Genomic DNA, 18186 nt, shown 5'->3' on the forward strand with positions numbered 1-18186 from the left:
ATTCTCAATATCCAGCTTTCAGAGCACCCCAGGCTCATCGGATCTGATCCTACTATCTAGACATTCATTAGCAATGAGCATAAAATCAAGGATTTTTCTACCTCTGACAAAAGCATTCCGGGGCTTTGAAATAATCTTCTCGACGACCCTTTTTAACCTATTAGCAAGGACTTTAGCAATAATCTTGTAAACTCCACTCACAAGACTGATAGGGTGAAAGTCCTTAAGATCAATGGCCCCAGTTTTCTTTGGAATGAGGGAAATGAAGGTGGCATTGAGACTTTTCTCAAACATGCCACTAGCATGTTGTTTTTAAGCTATATATATATTCTCAATTCATCTGAACCAACTTTTAATCCCAATCAAATTGGGTAGGCTCTATGTCTAAGCTATACTCATTGAGTTGGAAGCTAATTTGCATTCACAAATGTATTTGAAACCAATGGCTATTTTTTGTATATAATTTGCTATGTCCTTGTCTATATGTTATAGATTCTTCAATTCTTTTTGTAGTACTGAATGTAATTCATTATTCAATGTCCAATATCATGTCAGGAGAAATGGCTGGAGGTTTTGGGTTGTGGTGTGATGGAGCAAGAAATATTAAAGAGAAGTGGCAAAGTGAATAATGTTGCCTGGGCTTTTGGTCTTGGATTGGAGCGGTTAGCAATGGTTCTATTTGACATACCAGATATTAGGCTTTTCTGGTCAACTGATGAGCGATTTACCTCGCAGGTCATTCTTGAATCCATTAAATGAAAATGTTTTTTATTTTCTTCCTTCTGTGTGCTATTTGTTTGTGAATTGAAGGTGTATTTACAATTTGAATATCTGATTACATACTTAGAATCCATAAAATCCAGCGGGACCTGAATATCTAATTTAAAGCTTATGTATACAGTTCTCCAAGGGCCAGCTGGGAGTCAAATTCAAGTCATTTTCGAAGGTATCATTGACAATTTTTTTTTTTCCTTCGAAATTTAATTGAAAATTTTGGGCAGCAGTCTCCTTATTGAAGAGGAAAATATTGCACTGTTGTTTTTGTTGCCATGCTTTTGTACATGTTGTGCACAGAAACTCTTTTGTCAAATGAAATTGAACTTCTTTCTTTGGCCGAAAGAAAAAGCAGGAAACCAAAAAAAGAAGAAAAAGCCTTGTGACAGGATTTTATTTTCAACATTTTTATTTCTATTTTATCTTTTGAGGATTTGATGTGCTCCTTTTGTTTAAGGTTGTCTTTGCAGTATTGGCTTCTATACATACCTGTTAAATAGGGTCTTGGCATCTAACTGCTACTTGTAAACACTTGTTTGAAATTATTGTTCTTTTGCAGTTTCCTCCTTGTTACAAGGATATAAGTTTTTGGATCAGTGAATCATTCACTGAGAACAATTTATGTGAAATTGTCAGAGGAATTGCTGGAGATCTTGCTGAAGAGGTAAATGTCATTCCTAGTGAAATGTTTCTAGAACTGTGGACTTGTATATTTATTCATTGGATTGACCCATTTATTCATGTAGTTTGTTATGCATGGTCACTTTATCCATTGTGAATTGCTGATTGAGGGGGACGCTGTGCCTGCGCATTTAGTGGAAATGAAGGGACTTAATTGAGTCCTTTTTCTGAAATTGTTATTATTATTATTATTTTACGAGTTGCAGGGAATTTTTTCTTTTTCTATTTATTTATTTATTTTTTTTATGTATGCATGCATGTACTTATGTATTGTTTTTACCTGATTTCTCCTTACAAGAGATGGATTTGTATGTTAGCATGTTGTGAAAAACAAAATAAAACATTTTTTATGTGTAACTTTTTTTTTGATAATTAATAATTTATTGAAAAGAAAAACTGGCACAACCCTTGTCCGCAAAATGTATAGAAGAGAGACAACCACATTAAAGGTGTCTATAATCTAAAAAGTTTACAAGGGCTAAAAGATTCGAAAAGGAGGAAGAAGGAACATAGACTACAACCCAATCTAAGAGTGATCTCAGAAAAGTGGATTTTAAAGAAAGTATAGGGGTCTCAAAGTAGCAACGTTTCCTTTTTCTCCAAATGTTACATTAAAAACGAATGAATAACTTGTTAAATAACTACTTATCCTAAAAGTTTAAGCTGATAGAAAGATTTAAAAATTTAATAATTTAATTAGCATTTCAACACTCCCCCTCACGTGTGGGCCGAAACTCATTTTTAATAGGTGATGCCCAACACCTGGAATATTTAACTGAAATGGGAAGTAAATGAAAGAGACAAGATTCGAATTCGGGACCTTTGCTATGATACCATGTTAAATCACTACTTATCCTAAAAGCTTAAGTTGATAGAAATAGGTAAATGTAATCATTTAATTAGCGTTTTAACATAACTTTGTAGATAGTATGTCTACACCCCTTATTCTTCCAACAATGTAACAACTCTAGTATGTTTCTAGGCGTAGTGCATGAAACTCCGAATAAGCTGATAGCCATGTTCCAAAGAAAATTGGTGTATTCGTAGTGGATGAGGAGATGATTCATGGTCTCCTCATTCTTTTTGCAAAGGAAACACCAATCAACAAGAGTAAAACCACGGCTTCTAAAATTGTCAACCGTGAGGATTCTACCCAAAGTTACTGAGGCGGAGCCTTGACCTTCCAAATACTTTTCCAAGGAAAAGAGCAACTCTCTCCAGCCCGTAATATTTTATATTAGTTTTGCATTTCAAAATTGTGACTAGTAGCTGAGAGCTGGAATCTTTAGACTCTTTCCTCAATCTATTATACTATTCAAGGACTCATCTTGGGGAGGCAGATAGAATGTTGTGGACTCCACGTGCTAATCATGTTTAGACTATGGAATCTACTAGAAGGGGTCATTGTGATTGTGTTTGATGTTCTCTTCAGCTTGGTTAGTGGTTCTAAACTCTCCATTATTCATAAAAAAAAGGGTTCTAAACAGTCCTGGTTTTAATATTTTTATTTTTAATAATCTTTTCCTCTTAGTAAACTTACTCACGCATTCAAGGGGATCGTTAACTTGTTATGATCCTTGTGTCTCACATGGGTTAAGTCTAATCTTAACCATGTGTATATAAGCTCTTAGGCACCCTCCCCTTGCAAGCTGGTTTTCAAGAGTGAGTTCTACCTGAGGTTTGTATCATTGGTTATCAGAGTCAGTCACGGCGTCAAGAATGGAATCGGATTCAGTTCGAGCATGTGATCGAATAGGTTGCGGCTTTGTGGTCGAGTCATGGTGGGGGCGACCTATAAGTCAGATTAAAATGTCTTGGCACTATGTATGAGTATATTATTAATTGAATACTAATAGAGGAGTGGAGCTGCCAAAAGAGAAAGGGTTACCATCGGGTCATTGTCGATAGAGTGGGCCGCTGTGGACATTGGTTGTGGAGCGTGGTGGTATGGTACGATCCTTGGGTCCCACATGGTTTTAATCTAATCTTAACCATGTGTATATAAGCTCTTGAGCACATTCTCCTTACAATATGGTTTTTAAGGGTGAGTTACCAAATGATACAAATTTTGAGTAGAACTCACCCTTGTAAACCAACTTGCAAGGGGAGGGTGCTCAAGTGCTTATATACACATGGTTAAAATTAGACTTAACTTATGTGGGACACAAAATTGTAACATAACCCCTTACCTTGGCGGCCACTCCAATACTTATGGTTGCTGGAGATGCCATTTGACCCTAAGTTTTTTTTTTTTTTTTTTTGGAATAATTCAGATCTTATTAAAGAAAAAAAGAAAAAGAAAAAAGGGTTAAACCTTCGTACACGAAAATTATACAAGAGGGACTAAACCTTATAAGCTGCTACAATGTAAAAAGTAAATCAAATCAACCAGATTTGTTGAGACAAAGTTAGGAACATTAACAAGAACCCATCCCAAGAGAGATCTCAAAAAAGAAGATTTTAGAAAGAGTACATTTGTCTCACTATCCTCGAAACGACGACGATTCATTTATCTCCAAATGCTCAACATTAAGAGGGTAGGAATAACTTTCCAGATTGCCTCTTTGGGATGTCCCCTCCCTTGTGCTATCCAGCAATGAAGAAGCTCTTGGATGTTGCTAGGCATAACCCACGAGAGTCCAAAAAGGTTAAGAATCAATTGCCAGAGAGCCGAAGTATACTCGCAGTGGATGAGAAGGTGATTAGTCGTTTCCTCATTTGTTTTACACAGACAACATCAGTTAGCTAGAGAGAATCCCCTCTTTCTAACCAAGTGCTGCTGTCCGCAAGAACAAAGCAACATGAGGAGGCCCCTTGACCTTCTCAAACACTTTTCGAAAGGAAAGAACTGTGCTCACCTGATTGTAACAAAGTATAATAACTCTTCATTGTAAACCTATGACTGCTAGAGGGAGCCCACAACATGTTGTCCACTTCCCCCGGATGCGTCTTCGAGGAATACAAGAGACTGAAAAAAGAGTCAAAAGATTCCAGTTCCCAATTGTGGGTAGCCCTAATGAAACTAGGATTCCAATGGATATGGGAACTGGATAGGTACAACTAATTAGACACAGAGGCCTCGTTGTTTTGCGCAATGGAATAGAGTTCGGGAAAAGAATGCTTAAGTGGCTCTTTTCCACACCATATGTCATGCCAGAAACTAATGTGTGAACCATCCCCAACCTTGTAAGATAGAAAATTAGAAAAAGAACCCCAACCATTTATAATATTCCTCCAAAGGCTCACCCCATTAGGACCTCGAGCTCCCTCTGGGCACCAACCCCCTCTCTTGAGCCAATACTTTGAATCAATTAACTGTCTCCATAAGGAATGTTGCTCATGCCCAAATCTCCGAAGCCATTTACCCAGAAGAGCCTTGTTGAATACCATCAACTTTTTAATACCCAACCACCCACCCCCCCCCCCCCCTCTGGCAAGTAGATCTTTTTCCAGCTAGCCAACCTTTTTTCCATTCTCTCGACTACCCCATCCCAAATGGCTCTCGATTTGAAGGGGGCACCAAGAAGAAGACCCAGGTACTTCATAGGAAAAGAAGAAATTCTACAACTGAGAATACCGGCCAGCTCATGTGATCCAGATTATTGACCCAAAGTTTGTTGGCACTTTCCTAGTTTTAGTTTACTTTCAAGAAATGATTCAACTTTCTTCTGTTCAATAGGCTTCAACACTTTAACCTTGTTAGCATATATTGGTCTAATAAAACGACCTCCAAGGGGATCTAATGCCATTTGGCAGTTCTTGGGAAGAGTGGTGTTCTAATGAGCCTCCTTGAATGTATAGGGTTGGTTTATAGAAGAATATTAGAAGAGGTTGGGGCGTTGGGGGATGTTCTATAGCTAAACTAGATTTGAGGTGGGGAATATCACCAAGTTTAGTTTCTAATCTTTACTTATAAAAAAAAAAAAGAATATCTCCAAGTTTAGTTTCTAGCATGATTTGTGGTGTGAAGATATGGATCTAAAGGACACCTTCCTAGGTTTATTTGGCATTGCGTGTGCAAAAGATGCTTTTGTTGCGGCACACTTAGAGTTCTTGGGTGGCTCTACTTAGTAGAATGTAAGTTTTACTAGAGTGGCTCATAATTGGGAGGTGGATGTCTTTACCTCTTTTTTCAAGGTGTTGTATTTAGTTAGAGTGAGACGAGAAGGTGAAGACAAGTTTTTGTGGGTCCCCGCCAAAAGAGGTTTGTTTGTTGTGAGATCCTTACCATGGATAATCTGAGGAAATGACACGTCATTATTGTTGATTGTTGTTGTATGTGCAAAAGAAACAGAAGTCCGTAGACATCTTCTTCTCCATTATGAGGTGGTCAATGCCTTATGGGATGTCTTCTTCAGTCGATTTGGGTTGTCTTGGATTATGCTTGAATGAGTAATCGAATTACGTGTGTTGGTGGACTATCGAGAGTGCTCGGAGTGCTATTATGTGGAAGATGCTGCCTTCATACGTCTTGTGGTGCTGTGGAAGGAAAATAATGATAGAAGTTTTGAGGACTGTGAGAGGACTTTGGAGGAGATTAAGTCGTTTTTTATTTGTTTATTTTATACTTTGATCTTGGGACAGTAGCGCTTTTGTTAATCCTTTGGTGATTAGTCACCATGATTTCATTGTTCTCTTTTCTCTTTTTAGTTAAGTGTATTCTCATATATACTTTCTGAGTACTTGGAGGAGCCTTATACTTTTTGAAAATATAAACCAGACTCCAAACAACACCTAGAAGGAGGGGGTTGAATAGGTGTATGACAATATAATGCGAAATTAAAAATTTAATCAACTGCAAACAAACAATCATCAAAATATGAAAAGCAATAAAGCAATTGATACAAATATTTGGTGACGAAGTGGGAAACTATTTGACCTCATAAGAGAAAAACTACTACGGGGTAGCCAACTGAGGAAATCAATCCAATAACGAAGAATCCGCGAATTACAAGATGTTAATACTCACAAAACCTTTGCAGTCGTCACACTCTTGAATTACAACAAGTGACCCACTTGTCTGCTTATCTCCTATAACCTTTGGAGAGTTATTCTTTTTGATCTCCTTAACCGGAACTCCAGTTAGCTTCAATTGTTCAAAGTTGATGGTTAAACAATAACCAAAACTCTAAGAGAGATTTATCATTAACAGTCCAGGTCTAACCTCTCTTAGCACACTGAATTTTAGAGTAGAATCCTTAATAAATTCATGCCTGGAATTTCTTTTAAATAGACCTCTGAAGAAAACCCAGTTTGAGTTGGAATAGGATTTTAGAAAAATTCGCCTAGATTTTTGGTTTTATATTGCGGGGCAATTTTGGCATAGTAAACGTTTGAATTAGGGAAAACCAATTTCAAAGATATTTGTTGCCTTTCGTGTTAGCTTTCCAACACCGCTGATTTCACTGTAATCCGATACTTGAGCCGTAAGTTATGGTTAAAATACGGAGACGTGCTCAATCTGAAATTGACAAATCCGATTTTAACTCCACTTAATGAAATTCCAATTCGCTCATTTCCTTGATTGATTAGGCTTAACCACATCGTCTGGTCTTCCAATTTGAGTTGGATTCAGTCTTAGATAAAATTCTTCACTAACTTAACTAGTAAACTAAAACTTACAACTAAATATGTTTTGGCTCCGAATTTGTCAACTCTAAAATCTTAACACTTTCAATGATATCTCAAGTACTTATCAAAAAATAAAAACATAAAAGAACCTCCAAATGTCTAGCAACTTTTGTTTAAGGTTCAAAAAATTTAATCACTAACACTGTCTCTTTTTTTGGCAAATGACCGTCTGGGAGATAGTGAGAAGTTCAGCAAGGTGTGATTGTCAACATATTGGTAGTCTCTTGATAACATTATTGCTGCTTTACAAATCATGAGATGGATAGTGAAGGATTCAAGAGTGGTTGTTGGAAATGGCTTTTAGGATGTGTTTCATGGTCCGCTTTGTGAGCTTTGTCATTCTTGTCAATAAGGTCTATAGGACCTGATCTGGTTTATCTCAAGGCAGTGGAGAAAATTTCTTTCCTCTCTATCATCTATGTCAATACTTAAGTTGAAGGGAATATTTGATGTACTTGCTCTTGACAGGTATGAGGGAGAGCATTGTTAGTAATTACTATACATGTATAAGATATTCATACGTACATAACTTGAGAAGAAAAACAAGAACCTTATATGGAAAGAAAAAACTTTATTTACGTTGCCAAACCTTTATTCTGCACATATAGGTTTGTTGTATCGTATATGTTATTCGACAACATAGCCTAAAGAAGGATGTCTTATGCTCATTCCTTGCTCGATGAGCAAACCTCTTGTCTCTTACCTCAACCTACCTTTGCTGCCCATTCCCTGCTCAATGAGCAAACCTTTGCTACCACCAGTTGCAATGCAAGTGGCTTCTAGAGCTGAGCAATTTTTGACCGACCCATCCTACTGTAGCCTCTATTGACCCATCAAGGTTGGTTATCGACCAAAGGCGGAGCGGCAAATTTGCCTACCGAAAGGATTGGATCAAGGGTTAGTATATTGACTCAACTACCCTCTCCCCCTTTCCCCATGAAGCCCATCTATTTCTCCCTTCCTATTAGTGGATAAGTGGATGGTGAATGGGTGATTTTGGGTAGATCGGTGGGTGGCAATGGTTATTTTGGGTAGCGGTAATTTAGTTGTGGCCTAAGTGCGACCCAACCGTTTAGTCAAATTAAAATCAACCAACCCCCATCAAATCGGCTCGGTTTGGCCTTAGGGCTTGGTTTCAGTTTTTTTTTTCCTAATCAAGTATAATAGGGGAAACAAGGGAGGGGGAAATACATCAAATGAAAAACAAAAAATATGGGTGGGGCTGCCCAACAAACACTGCAATACAACCAGTAAGTGTAATAAAAACCTAAAAACTACTGGGAATGGGCCAAATCAATGGCCCGCCCCATTGGATTCTTGGCTCATCGGCCAAGGAAGGGGCCGCCTGAAATGACGGTTTGTAGAGACAGTCCGGAGGTGGATCTACTTGTAGCAACTAGCAAACTTGAGAACCATAGCAGGGAGGGGAGCACTCGTAGTAGCTGAATTGGTGCTACTAAAGTTGAGCACCACTGGGATGTCCGACGAGGGTCGTACCTAGTGATGAAGGTGCAAAGGACAACACATTTGGATATGGATGTTGATAGAACAAGGATAATTTGGCTATTAAACCGTGCTCATCTATGTGAGTTCTCATTGATATTTATAGAAGAATACAAGAGAGTTTGAATAACAATACATAACTGCATTTACTTCCTATTCAATAGGACTAGAACTCTTATCTAACTTATCTCTTATCTATCTATCATAGAGTTCGAGTTCTAATATAACTGAACCTTATCTAGCTTAACACTAGAGTTTGAGTAGAAGTTGATTTCCTAGGTAGGATCCTTAATACCCTCCCGCAAGATCAACGGGGAAGATCGCACGTTGAGCTTGAAACATAGGTGCTGAAAACGTTGGGAGACTAGTGGTTTAGTAAGAACATCAGCAAGTTGATCTGAACTAGGAATGAATCGGATTTCCAAGGATTTATCAGCTACTCGATCACGAACAAAGTGAAAATCGATCTCCACATGCTTTGTACGAGCATGAAAAACCGGATTAACCGACATGTATGTAGCTCCAATATTATCACACCAAAGTGTTGGTGGAGAACGTAAACTGATTCCAAGTTCTTGAAGTAAAGCACGAATCCATAGGAGTTCGGCAGTGGTGTTTGCAACTGCTTTATACTCTGCTTCTGTTGAGGACCTAGATACTGTAGGTTGTTTGCGTGAGCTCCAAGACACCAAATTAGAACCAAGAAAAACACAATATGCACCTGTGGATCGTCGATCATCTGGACATCCAGCCCAGTCAGCATCCGAGTATGCTTGCAACTGAAGAGAAGAAGTACGGCTAATAAGAAGACCATGAGAAAGCGTGTGTTTCAAGTACCGAAGGATTCTTTTAACTGCTTGCCAATGAGGCTGAAGAGGGCGGTGCATAAACTGGCACACTCTATTTGCTGCAAACCCTAAATCTGGTCTGGTGAAAGAGAGATACTGCAATGACCCTACAGTGCTGCGATATAGGGTTGGATCTTCCATTGGATCACCAGAGAAGGCAGAGAGACTTGAAGAAGACGCCATTGGAGAAGAGATAGGCTTGGCTTCATGCATATTTGTTTTCTTCAAGAGATCCAATATAAATCGTTTCTGAGAGAGAAGAAGACCCGCTTCAACTTTATTGACTTCAACACCTAAAAAATAGTGAAGATCACCTAATTCTTTTACGGCAAAATCAACACTGAGAAGCTTCAAAAGTTCTGTAATTGCAGCTGGATCCGATGCTGTGATTATTATGTCATCGACATAAATTAGGAGATAAATAGTTACTGTCTTGGTGCGATAAATGAAGAGAGAAGTGTCGGCCTTAGAACCCACAAAACCAATCTGAAGTACCTTATTACTGAGGCGAGAAAACCAAGCGCGGGGGGCTTGTTTTAAGCCATAAATCGCCTTTTGAAGCTTGCACACATGATTAGGAAAGCTGGGATGAAGAAAACCAGGTGGTTGGACCATGTATACATCCTCGGATAGAAAACCATGCAAGAATGCATTCTGAATATCAATCTGCTTGATTGACCAACCTGCTGAAAAGGCAAGAGAAAGAACTGTCCGAATGGTTGTAGGCTTGACAACAGGACTATAGGTCTCTCCAAAATCAACACCGGCCTGTTGATGAAAGCCCTTAGCAACTAGACGTGCTTTATGTCGTTCTATGGACCCATCAGCTTTCCTCTTAAGCTTAAATACCCATTTACAGCCTACAAGATTCTGAGAAGGCTGCTTAGCAACAAGAGACCAGGTTCGGTTTTGAAGGAGAGCATTAAATTCAACTTGCATAACATTTCTCCATTCCGGAACTTTTACTGCATTGGAGAAGCAAGTTGGTTCAATAAGAGCTGAATCTGTTTCTGCCACTAAAACCTGTGGAACTGGGTATCGGACGGTGCCATCTGTAAGTTGCCTTTGCTGAAAAATGTGATTCATTGACCTTGTACGCATGGGATGTACCCGAACAGGAAGACTATCCGTGTGAGAGTTGGAATTAGGCAGGCTAATCTCAGCAGAGGTAGGAGAAGGAGAACTAGAAAAAGAATTAGAAGGAGAGACAACTGCTGGAATTTGTACCTGAGAAGTGACAAGAGGTGTTGGAAGTAAAGGAGGAAGAACCGGTGCCTGAACTGGTGAAGGAGAAGGAGAAACAGGAGAGACAGCAGCAAAGGGAAATTGATCTTCATGGAAGATGACATCTCGGGAGATGTACACCCAGCGAGAATCAATGTGAAGACATTTATAGCCTTTATGATGTTGACTATACCCAAGAAAGAGACACTCTTTGGAACGTGGGGAAAACTTATGAGAATTATAGGGTCTTAAGTTTGGAAAGCAAGCACAGCCGAACACCTTAAGAAACTTATAATCCGGAATTTGATTAAAAAGTTTCTTAAAATGTGATTTATTTTGTAACAAAGGTGTTGGCAAATGGTTAATAAGATAGCATGAAGTGAGACAGGTCTCATCCCAGAATTTTTGAGGGAGATGGCTTTCAGCCAAGAGAGCTAGAGTAGTGTCAATGAGATGCCTATGTTTTCTTTCGACACATGCTTGTTGTTGGTGTGTATGAGGACAAGAGATACGATGAGTTATGCCATGAGTTTGAAAATACGAATGAAGGGTGCGATATTCGCCACCCCAATCAGATTGAACGCTTATTATTTTGGAATTTAGTAGATGTTCAACCATGGTTTGAAATTGGAGAAAGGTTGGCATAACATCAAATTTAGCTTGAATTGGATAAACCCAAGTGTAACGACTATAAGCATCAGTAAAGGACACATAAAACCGATTTCCATTAATTGAAAGAGTTGGGGAAGGTCCCCATACATCGGAATAAACTAATTCTAAAGGTTTACAAATGCTGGAAGTAGAAGAAGAAAACGGCAATTGATGACCCTTAGCTTGTGGATAGATCTTGCAAGGGGTGAATGCCTTATTTGAATGAACTGGAAGCTGAAACTGAGAAATAACGCGGCGGACTGTTCGAAATGCAGGGTGACCTAAGCGCTTGTGCCAAGAAGCAGGTGATGTACGATCACCAACAAGTGCTTGATTTATTGATGAAGAACCAGACGAGGGAAGAAGGTGATAGAGACCATCTTTAGTGTGCCCTTGATGGAGGATGATCCCGGTTTGAGAGTCCTTGATTACTAAGTAAGATGAGTGAAATTCAAAAAAGACAGAATTATCAAGGGCAAATTGTCTAACTGAAAGGAGATTTTTACAGATTAAGGGAACCCGAAGGAGTTGATTTAGGACAAAAGTACGACGAGAAAGATTTAAAGAAGCTGAACCAATATGAGATATAGGCAAACCTGTTCCATCACCCACACGAATTTGATCCTGCCCATGATAGTCCTCATGAGAGACATTGAGATGCTGCAACGCATTCATCATATGATGGGTAGCCCCAGTGTCGGGGTACCAAGATTCCTCAGCTGGTAGAACCGGAGATGTATAGTAGGCCTGTGGAGAGAGCTGCTGTTGTGGTGGCTGAGTCTGTTCAGAGAAGGACATATCCTGTCTATGGTAACAGCGAATAGCAGAGTGACCAGGTTTGCCACAAATCTGACATGAAGGCCGAGTGGAAGAAGCTGCATCTGGAGAGAAGTAAGAACTACGGCCGCGGTTGCTGGAGTAAGACCCACGGCCTCGGTTGTAAGGACGACCACCACGTCCGCGAAATCCACGTCTCCGAGAAGGTGAACCGTGGGTGGTGAAGTTTGCAGCCGGGGGAAGAGCATCAATAGCTGGAAGTTGCTGGTCCAGGCGCATCTCATGGGCGAGAAGGTGACCGTAGAGTTCATCAATGGACAAGGGATCGACTCGGGTTGTGACAGACGTCACAAAGGGATCATATTCTGACCCGAGACCTTTGAGAAGAAAAGACACGCTCTCAAAATCATTGAGAGGCTGACCGGCGGCTGCAAGGGTGTCACTTAACGTCTTGATAGTCTGGAAGTACTCAGTGATTGAGTTGGAGCCCTCCTTGACAGTGGCGAGTTGAAAGTAAATCTGCATGACACGGGCACGAGCTTGAGAAGCAAACATGGTGAGAAACATGTTCCAGAGAGCAGCAGCCGAGACACATCCAACAGCATGGACGACGTAGGGCTCGGACAGGGTGGAAATAAGGATGCTCAGGATCATCTGATCACGTTGAGTCCAGGCAAGGAAGTCAGGGTTGACTATGGTGGCAGGAGCACCAGCAGTTGAGTTGGGATTGGGAATAGTCTGTGCAGGAGGTAGTGAGGAGCCATCAAGAAAGCCATAGGCGTCTTGGCCCTTGATATATGCGAGAATCTGAGTTTTCCAGGCATTGAAATTGCCTTTGGAGAGTTTAATACTAAGGTTGTGATTCATATTTGGGACGGTGAAGACAACTGTGGGTTGGGTAGGTGGCGGGGGAGGCTGTGAAGCGTTGGAGGCTGCTGAGGCAGATGACTCGGAGTCTGAATTGGCCATGGATCACAACGTTAGTCGGTGAGAGGGCTCTGATACCATGATAGAACAAGGATAATTTGGCTATTAAACGGTGCTCATCTATGTGAGTTCTCATTGATATATATAGAAGAATACAAGAGATTTTGAATAACAATACATAACTGCATCTACTTCCTATTCAATAGGACTAGAACTCTTATCTAACTTATCTCTTATCTATCTATCATAGAGTTTGAGTTCTAATATAACTGAACCTTATTTAGCTTAACACTAGAGTTTGAGTAGAAGTTGATTTCCTAGGTAGGATCCTTAATAGATGTCTCCATAGACAAAAAGGAGTGCAACTATGGAGATCTAGTTGAGAGGGAGCAAGGGAGCCAGAGAACTGTTGTGGGAGCCAAAACAGGGGGTAGCAAGTGAGGAGCACGCGTGGCAGTGGGGGTAGGCATCAAATGGATCAAGGGCTGGAGGGTGGGGGAAGCTGGTGCATTGGTGGCAGAGTGAGTGGATGCACGCTAGATCTGGCTTCCAAGTTGCAAACAAAAAAGGAAAAAGAGGGAGAAAGAAGAGAGGAAAGAAGGGAAGAGAGGGGGGGGGGGGGGGGGGTGCGAAGGAGGAGGGAGGAGATTGAACTCCTCCCCAGGGTCGGTATTCAAAGGGAGGAATCATGCACTCAGAGAGGGAAATCACTCGAGAGGGGAAGAGAGAAACAAGAGCTCTGGAAGGCTCTTCGGTGGTTTTGTTCTAGGTTGATGGTTGGATTTTGTCTATCGACCCTGTCAATTCAGCTGTCAAAGTTTTGCTATCATCAACCTAAGTGGGTTAGCTCTAACCACTGTTGGCTTCTATGTTGATCAATGCCTACTTCCATTGGCAACACAACCGGCATCTTTTGACTATTATCTTCAATATTTACAATCAAGACCTACGGTGGGTTTGGCAAATTTTCAAAAAATGATTTTCGCTTCATAAATGTTGAAAACTCTTTTTAAATATTAGTTATCCAAACGAATTTTTGATGCGACCCCTACCACTACACTTTTCACAACAAATTACAAAACTCATTTCAAAACACAAAACACTTGTCAAAAATAACTTCTTCTTTTTTTAGGTGTGGAGACTTTCTATGTACTTTTTTTTTTCCTTCCAGGTAGGAGGCTGCCTATTTACATGTAAAAAACAAAAAAAAATGAAAAATTTAAAAATTTAAAAAAATTGGTTTGGTGGCCACTGGTGGCTGCTTGGCTGCCTGACCCATGATGGCGGTGGCTACCTTTGTGGCTACTGATCTGTCTTGTGGCCATCGTTATCTATGTTGGCTCCCAAATCAATTTGGCATCCCTCATTGGCCACCAGGGTTATTTGGTGGCCCCGCAATGGCAGCGAAGACTGTTTGGTGGCCTCATGTTGCCCGCCAGGACCATCTGATGTGGCCACTCTGATTGTTGTTGCCAGTGGCTACCATCGTGGTGTGTAAACTCCAGTGGTTTTTTTTTTCCTGTTATTTTGGGTAACACTTCAATTTTTTGTTTTTTAGAAATATTTTTCAAAATGTTATACGAATTTTATTTTGTGGACCCCGCAGATAACACCTTTTTCAAATGTAATCCCTACCAAATCAATTCTCAATTTTATCTTTTTCAAAACAGTTTTCAAAACTGAAAATACTTTCAAAACTTTACCGATCCAACCCTTTTTTGAATTTTCATTCATCTTTCTTTGCTGTATGGTCTATATATCAGGAGTTTACTGTAAGTTGAATGATTAGTTCTGGATGTGTATCGATATAAATTCTGTCCGGGTGACTTTATATTTAACCAAAAGGATACTACCGAGTCCCACAAGGAATGTCCTACTCCATTTTTTTTGTTCCAAAATCTTTTGTAAAGTTATTGTCTGTCACTCTTCCCAAATTCTCTCTAATGATGCAGGTCCTTTCCATCATCCCACATTTTGAGTTAATGCAAAAAGTGCAATGTAGGAAATTGCATCCGAATATTTACTTAGTAAATTTTGAAATCTTCAAAGAGAACTTTGTAGGATTAAATATTTAATGAGTCGATTCAAAAAAAGATTGTATTTATGATCAAAGGTGATATATTACTTATAAAAAAAAAAAAAGGTGATATATTAGAAGACAGAACCTAAGATACATTGCCTTAAGTTTGATTCCAAACTTCCACTCAGAAAAAGATATTATGCATATTCGCATCTGGAACTGCACTTTTGCTCTTTCCATTCCCCCTTTTTGGGTTCTTCTCTGTTGAAAGATTGACCATGGAAGTGTTAAGTGGGAATAAATCTTGAGGTGAGGATTGGTTGTTTTGTACTTACTGAGTGTTTGCGTGTAGTTCTATTTTGGCTAATATTCTGGTTGCTGCATTGAAGTTCAAATTGTTGAATGAGAAGCTATCCAACTATTTTACTATGAACAGATTTTCAGAGTTGAGGAAGGAAAAGACAGGTCATTGGATGACGTTTGTTGTCTCAAAGCTGATGATGGTTTGAATGTCACTTTAGTTATCTTACATCTCTTGTTTGTACTTGGTCAAGAGATTTTGTGTTTAAACTATGGATACTTCGTTTCATAGATGTCAGTTTGGCAGGTTTCTTTACATATTTGTATTTTACTCTTGAATACTGTCCCAGGGTTGGTGATGATTTAGTTACATGGAGAAGAAAAAGTTGATCAGTTGTTACAAGATTGAATGAAGAGGCTAAGTAGCTATAGCTTGTAGTGTTTGATATCATTGATCAAGATGTTGCTCTTGCAGTCTTTTTGCACCACAGTTGACCTTATAAACATATATTGCTAAAGCAGAACTGCTATTACTCTTGTTCTGCTTTATTAAAATTAGTTGAATTTATTCCCTATTTAACATTCAGTTTTTTTTTTTTTTTTTTGCTTCCTCTATGAGGTTGGAAGGGTTGGGATTGTTTTGGAATCACGAGTAATGTGAAATGGCATATATTCTCTTCTCTTCAGGCATATGAACAATCTTGTCTTTAGATATCATTGGCAAGTTGGGAATAATTTGTATATGATCATCTCCATCTTTGAAATTAATAAATATCATAATTTCATGAGGCTTTTAACCTTGTTCTCCAAATATTTGAGTTCAGAGTATTGCTTCAGATTGGGTGCCTTGAGGAATGGATCCTATACTCAGCAATATATCTTCTGACCCAAAATGGAAATTTGGCTCTGAAGCATGTCTAATACTAAAACATGTTTGTGATTCTCAGGTGCAATTGATAGACAATTTCACCAACAAGAAAGGAATGACCAGTCATTGTTATAGGATTGCATATCGATCCATGGAACGTTCACTCACAGATGAGGAAATTAATGACTTGCAGGTATTTCATATCATAGGATTTTGCCGACATTTCCTTTTCTTGAGTATTTTTTGATGAAGATGACTAATAACCTCAATAATATCTTTTTTTTGTTATAAAAAAATTGTGGTGTGCAGTGGAATGTAAGAGAGCAGGTGCAGAGCAGGCTGAATGTTGTTCTAAGATGAGGGCTCCTGGTGCGGTTTTCAACTCATGTAAATTTCTTCATATTATATATTTGCTAATTTACAGTTTTTACTTATTATGATATAGATTTAAGTTATTTTTGTAATACAGTTTTAAGCCAGTAATGACAAGCAAAGCACCCCCCAAGATTGAAGGGGACACAAATTTCCTCAACAATAAGGTGATCCAACAGTTTTGTTTTAGTATCTTTAATTTGCTATGGTGCTACCTTTTCTCTGATGAGTTTGATAGCAATCACCTTTTCTTAAGATAAAAGCACTTTGTCCAAATTTTACCACTGGTGATTTCACATGACGCCTGTAAATTCCAATGCTACTTCACAAAACTGTGGTAATGAACAATCACAACCCTCTGATGGTAGTATTTTCCTACCTTTCTCTTAAACATGTGATTAATAGTTTTCTTCCAACTGGAGGTGGATTTTACTAGTCTATTTTATTGAATAGTGCATATTGAGGCTATGTTAGGACATAATATATTTATATCCTAGTATCTTCAAATGAGGAACCTATTGATTGACTCCTAAAAATAAGGAAAGAAAATATAACAAAAACTGAACCAAAACCCTAATTGCCACATAAAATTAGGGTATAACTTGTTTTACTTCATCTTCTGCGACTGAATATTTTGAGTATGCCTTAACCTCAATAAGTTTTGCTTTTTTTTTCTTCTTTTTTTATTTTATTTTTATAGAGTTTCTATAGCTATCAAGTAGAACCTTTCTCCATTGAATGTGTAAGAATGTAATTTTTCTTTGGCAAAACACCCCTTTACTCCACTCTGGTAAAAAATTTCCATTTTTTTTTTTGTTCACTTTAGGTAGAGACAAAGATTACACAATTGCTTCTCTTCAATGCACCCCTCATTTAATAATTAAATTATCTTTATTATAAGAGAATATGCAAATGAAAACTAGTTCTTGTAAGGATAATGCTATTTTAATTTCGTACCACTTTTGATAATTTTGTGCTCACTTCTCTTAAATGGTGGGTTCTTATTGAGTCTCACCATGTGCGAGGTGACTAAAGTATAAAAGAATGGTACTGGAATATCATTTTTCTTTTGCAGTGCTTATCTTTGAAAATTAAAGCAATTTATACCTAATTGAGTGACTTGATAGTTTACACATAGGTAGGGGTGTAAATGAGCTGAGCTATTCACGAGATTACTCAGGATCGGCTTGACTAAACGCGACTTTTGCTCGATTCGATCATTAAATGAGCTGTTCGTGAACATAAAATTAAGTTTCATTATTAAACAATGCAAACTCGTATAAACTCAATTCGATTCGGTTATTGTTCGTGAACTCACTCGTATAAGGATCGACTTGCTTATTAAGGCTCAACTTGTATATATTTATTAATATATACATAGCCACGCATGCGCATATATATATATATATATACAATAAAATGAAAAACAAAAATAGAATGGTGAATTAATATATGATCACAGTCAAATCCAAATACCACATCAAACTTGTTTGTTTATTTATATATTATGATTTTTTGTTCTCTCTAGATCTCCATTTTTGTACTCGTAGAAGTAATAAATATGCATGGGAGCTTGGACTTTGATAAATAGGCTGGAATTTTACAGTCGA

General features: G+C 38.6%; 1 protein-coding gene across 3 annotated transcripts in view; it reads left to right on the forward strand.

The window, feature by feature from the left end:
• Positions 1 to 16992, forward strand: part of LOC133867683 (phenylalanine--tRNA ligase, chloroplastic/mitochondrial) — a 33637-nt gene extending 16645 nt beyond the window's left edge. Inside the window, exons 6-11 of one of the 3 annotated variants that reach the window (XM_062304441.1) lie at positions 556 to 735; positions 902 to 946; positions 1334 to 1438; positions 16284 to 16397; positions 16514 to 16591; positions 16674 to 16992. In XM_062304441.1, coding sequence (XP_062160425.1) covers positions 556 to 735; positions 902 to 946; positions 1334 to 1438; positions 16284 to 16397; positions 16514 to 16564 — 495 coding nt within the window. In that variant the 3' untranslated portion in view covers positions 16565 to 16591; positions 16674 to 16992. Of the gene's footprint in view, positions 1 to 555; positions 736 to 901; positions 947 to 1333; positions 1439 to 16283; positions 16398 to 16513; positions 16592 to 16649 lie in introns of all 3 variants that reach the window. The other 2 variants (XM_062304442.1, XM_062304440.1) reach the window with 2 other exon arrangements.
• Positions 16993 to 18186: the final 1194 nt, after the last annotated feature.

The sequence above is a fragment of the Alnus glutinosa genome, chromosome 5 (assembly GCF_958979055.1).
Source record: "Alnus glutinosa chromosome 5, dhAlnGlut1.1, whole genome shotgun sequence".
In the NCBI taxonomy this organism is placed as follows: Eukaryota; Viridiplantae; Streptophyta; class Magnoliopsida; order Fagales; family Betulaceae; genus Alnus; species Alnus glutinosa.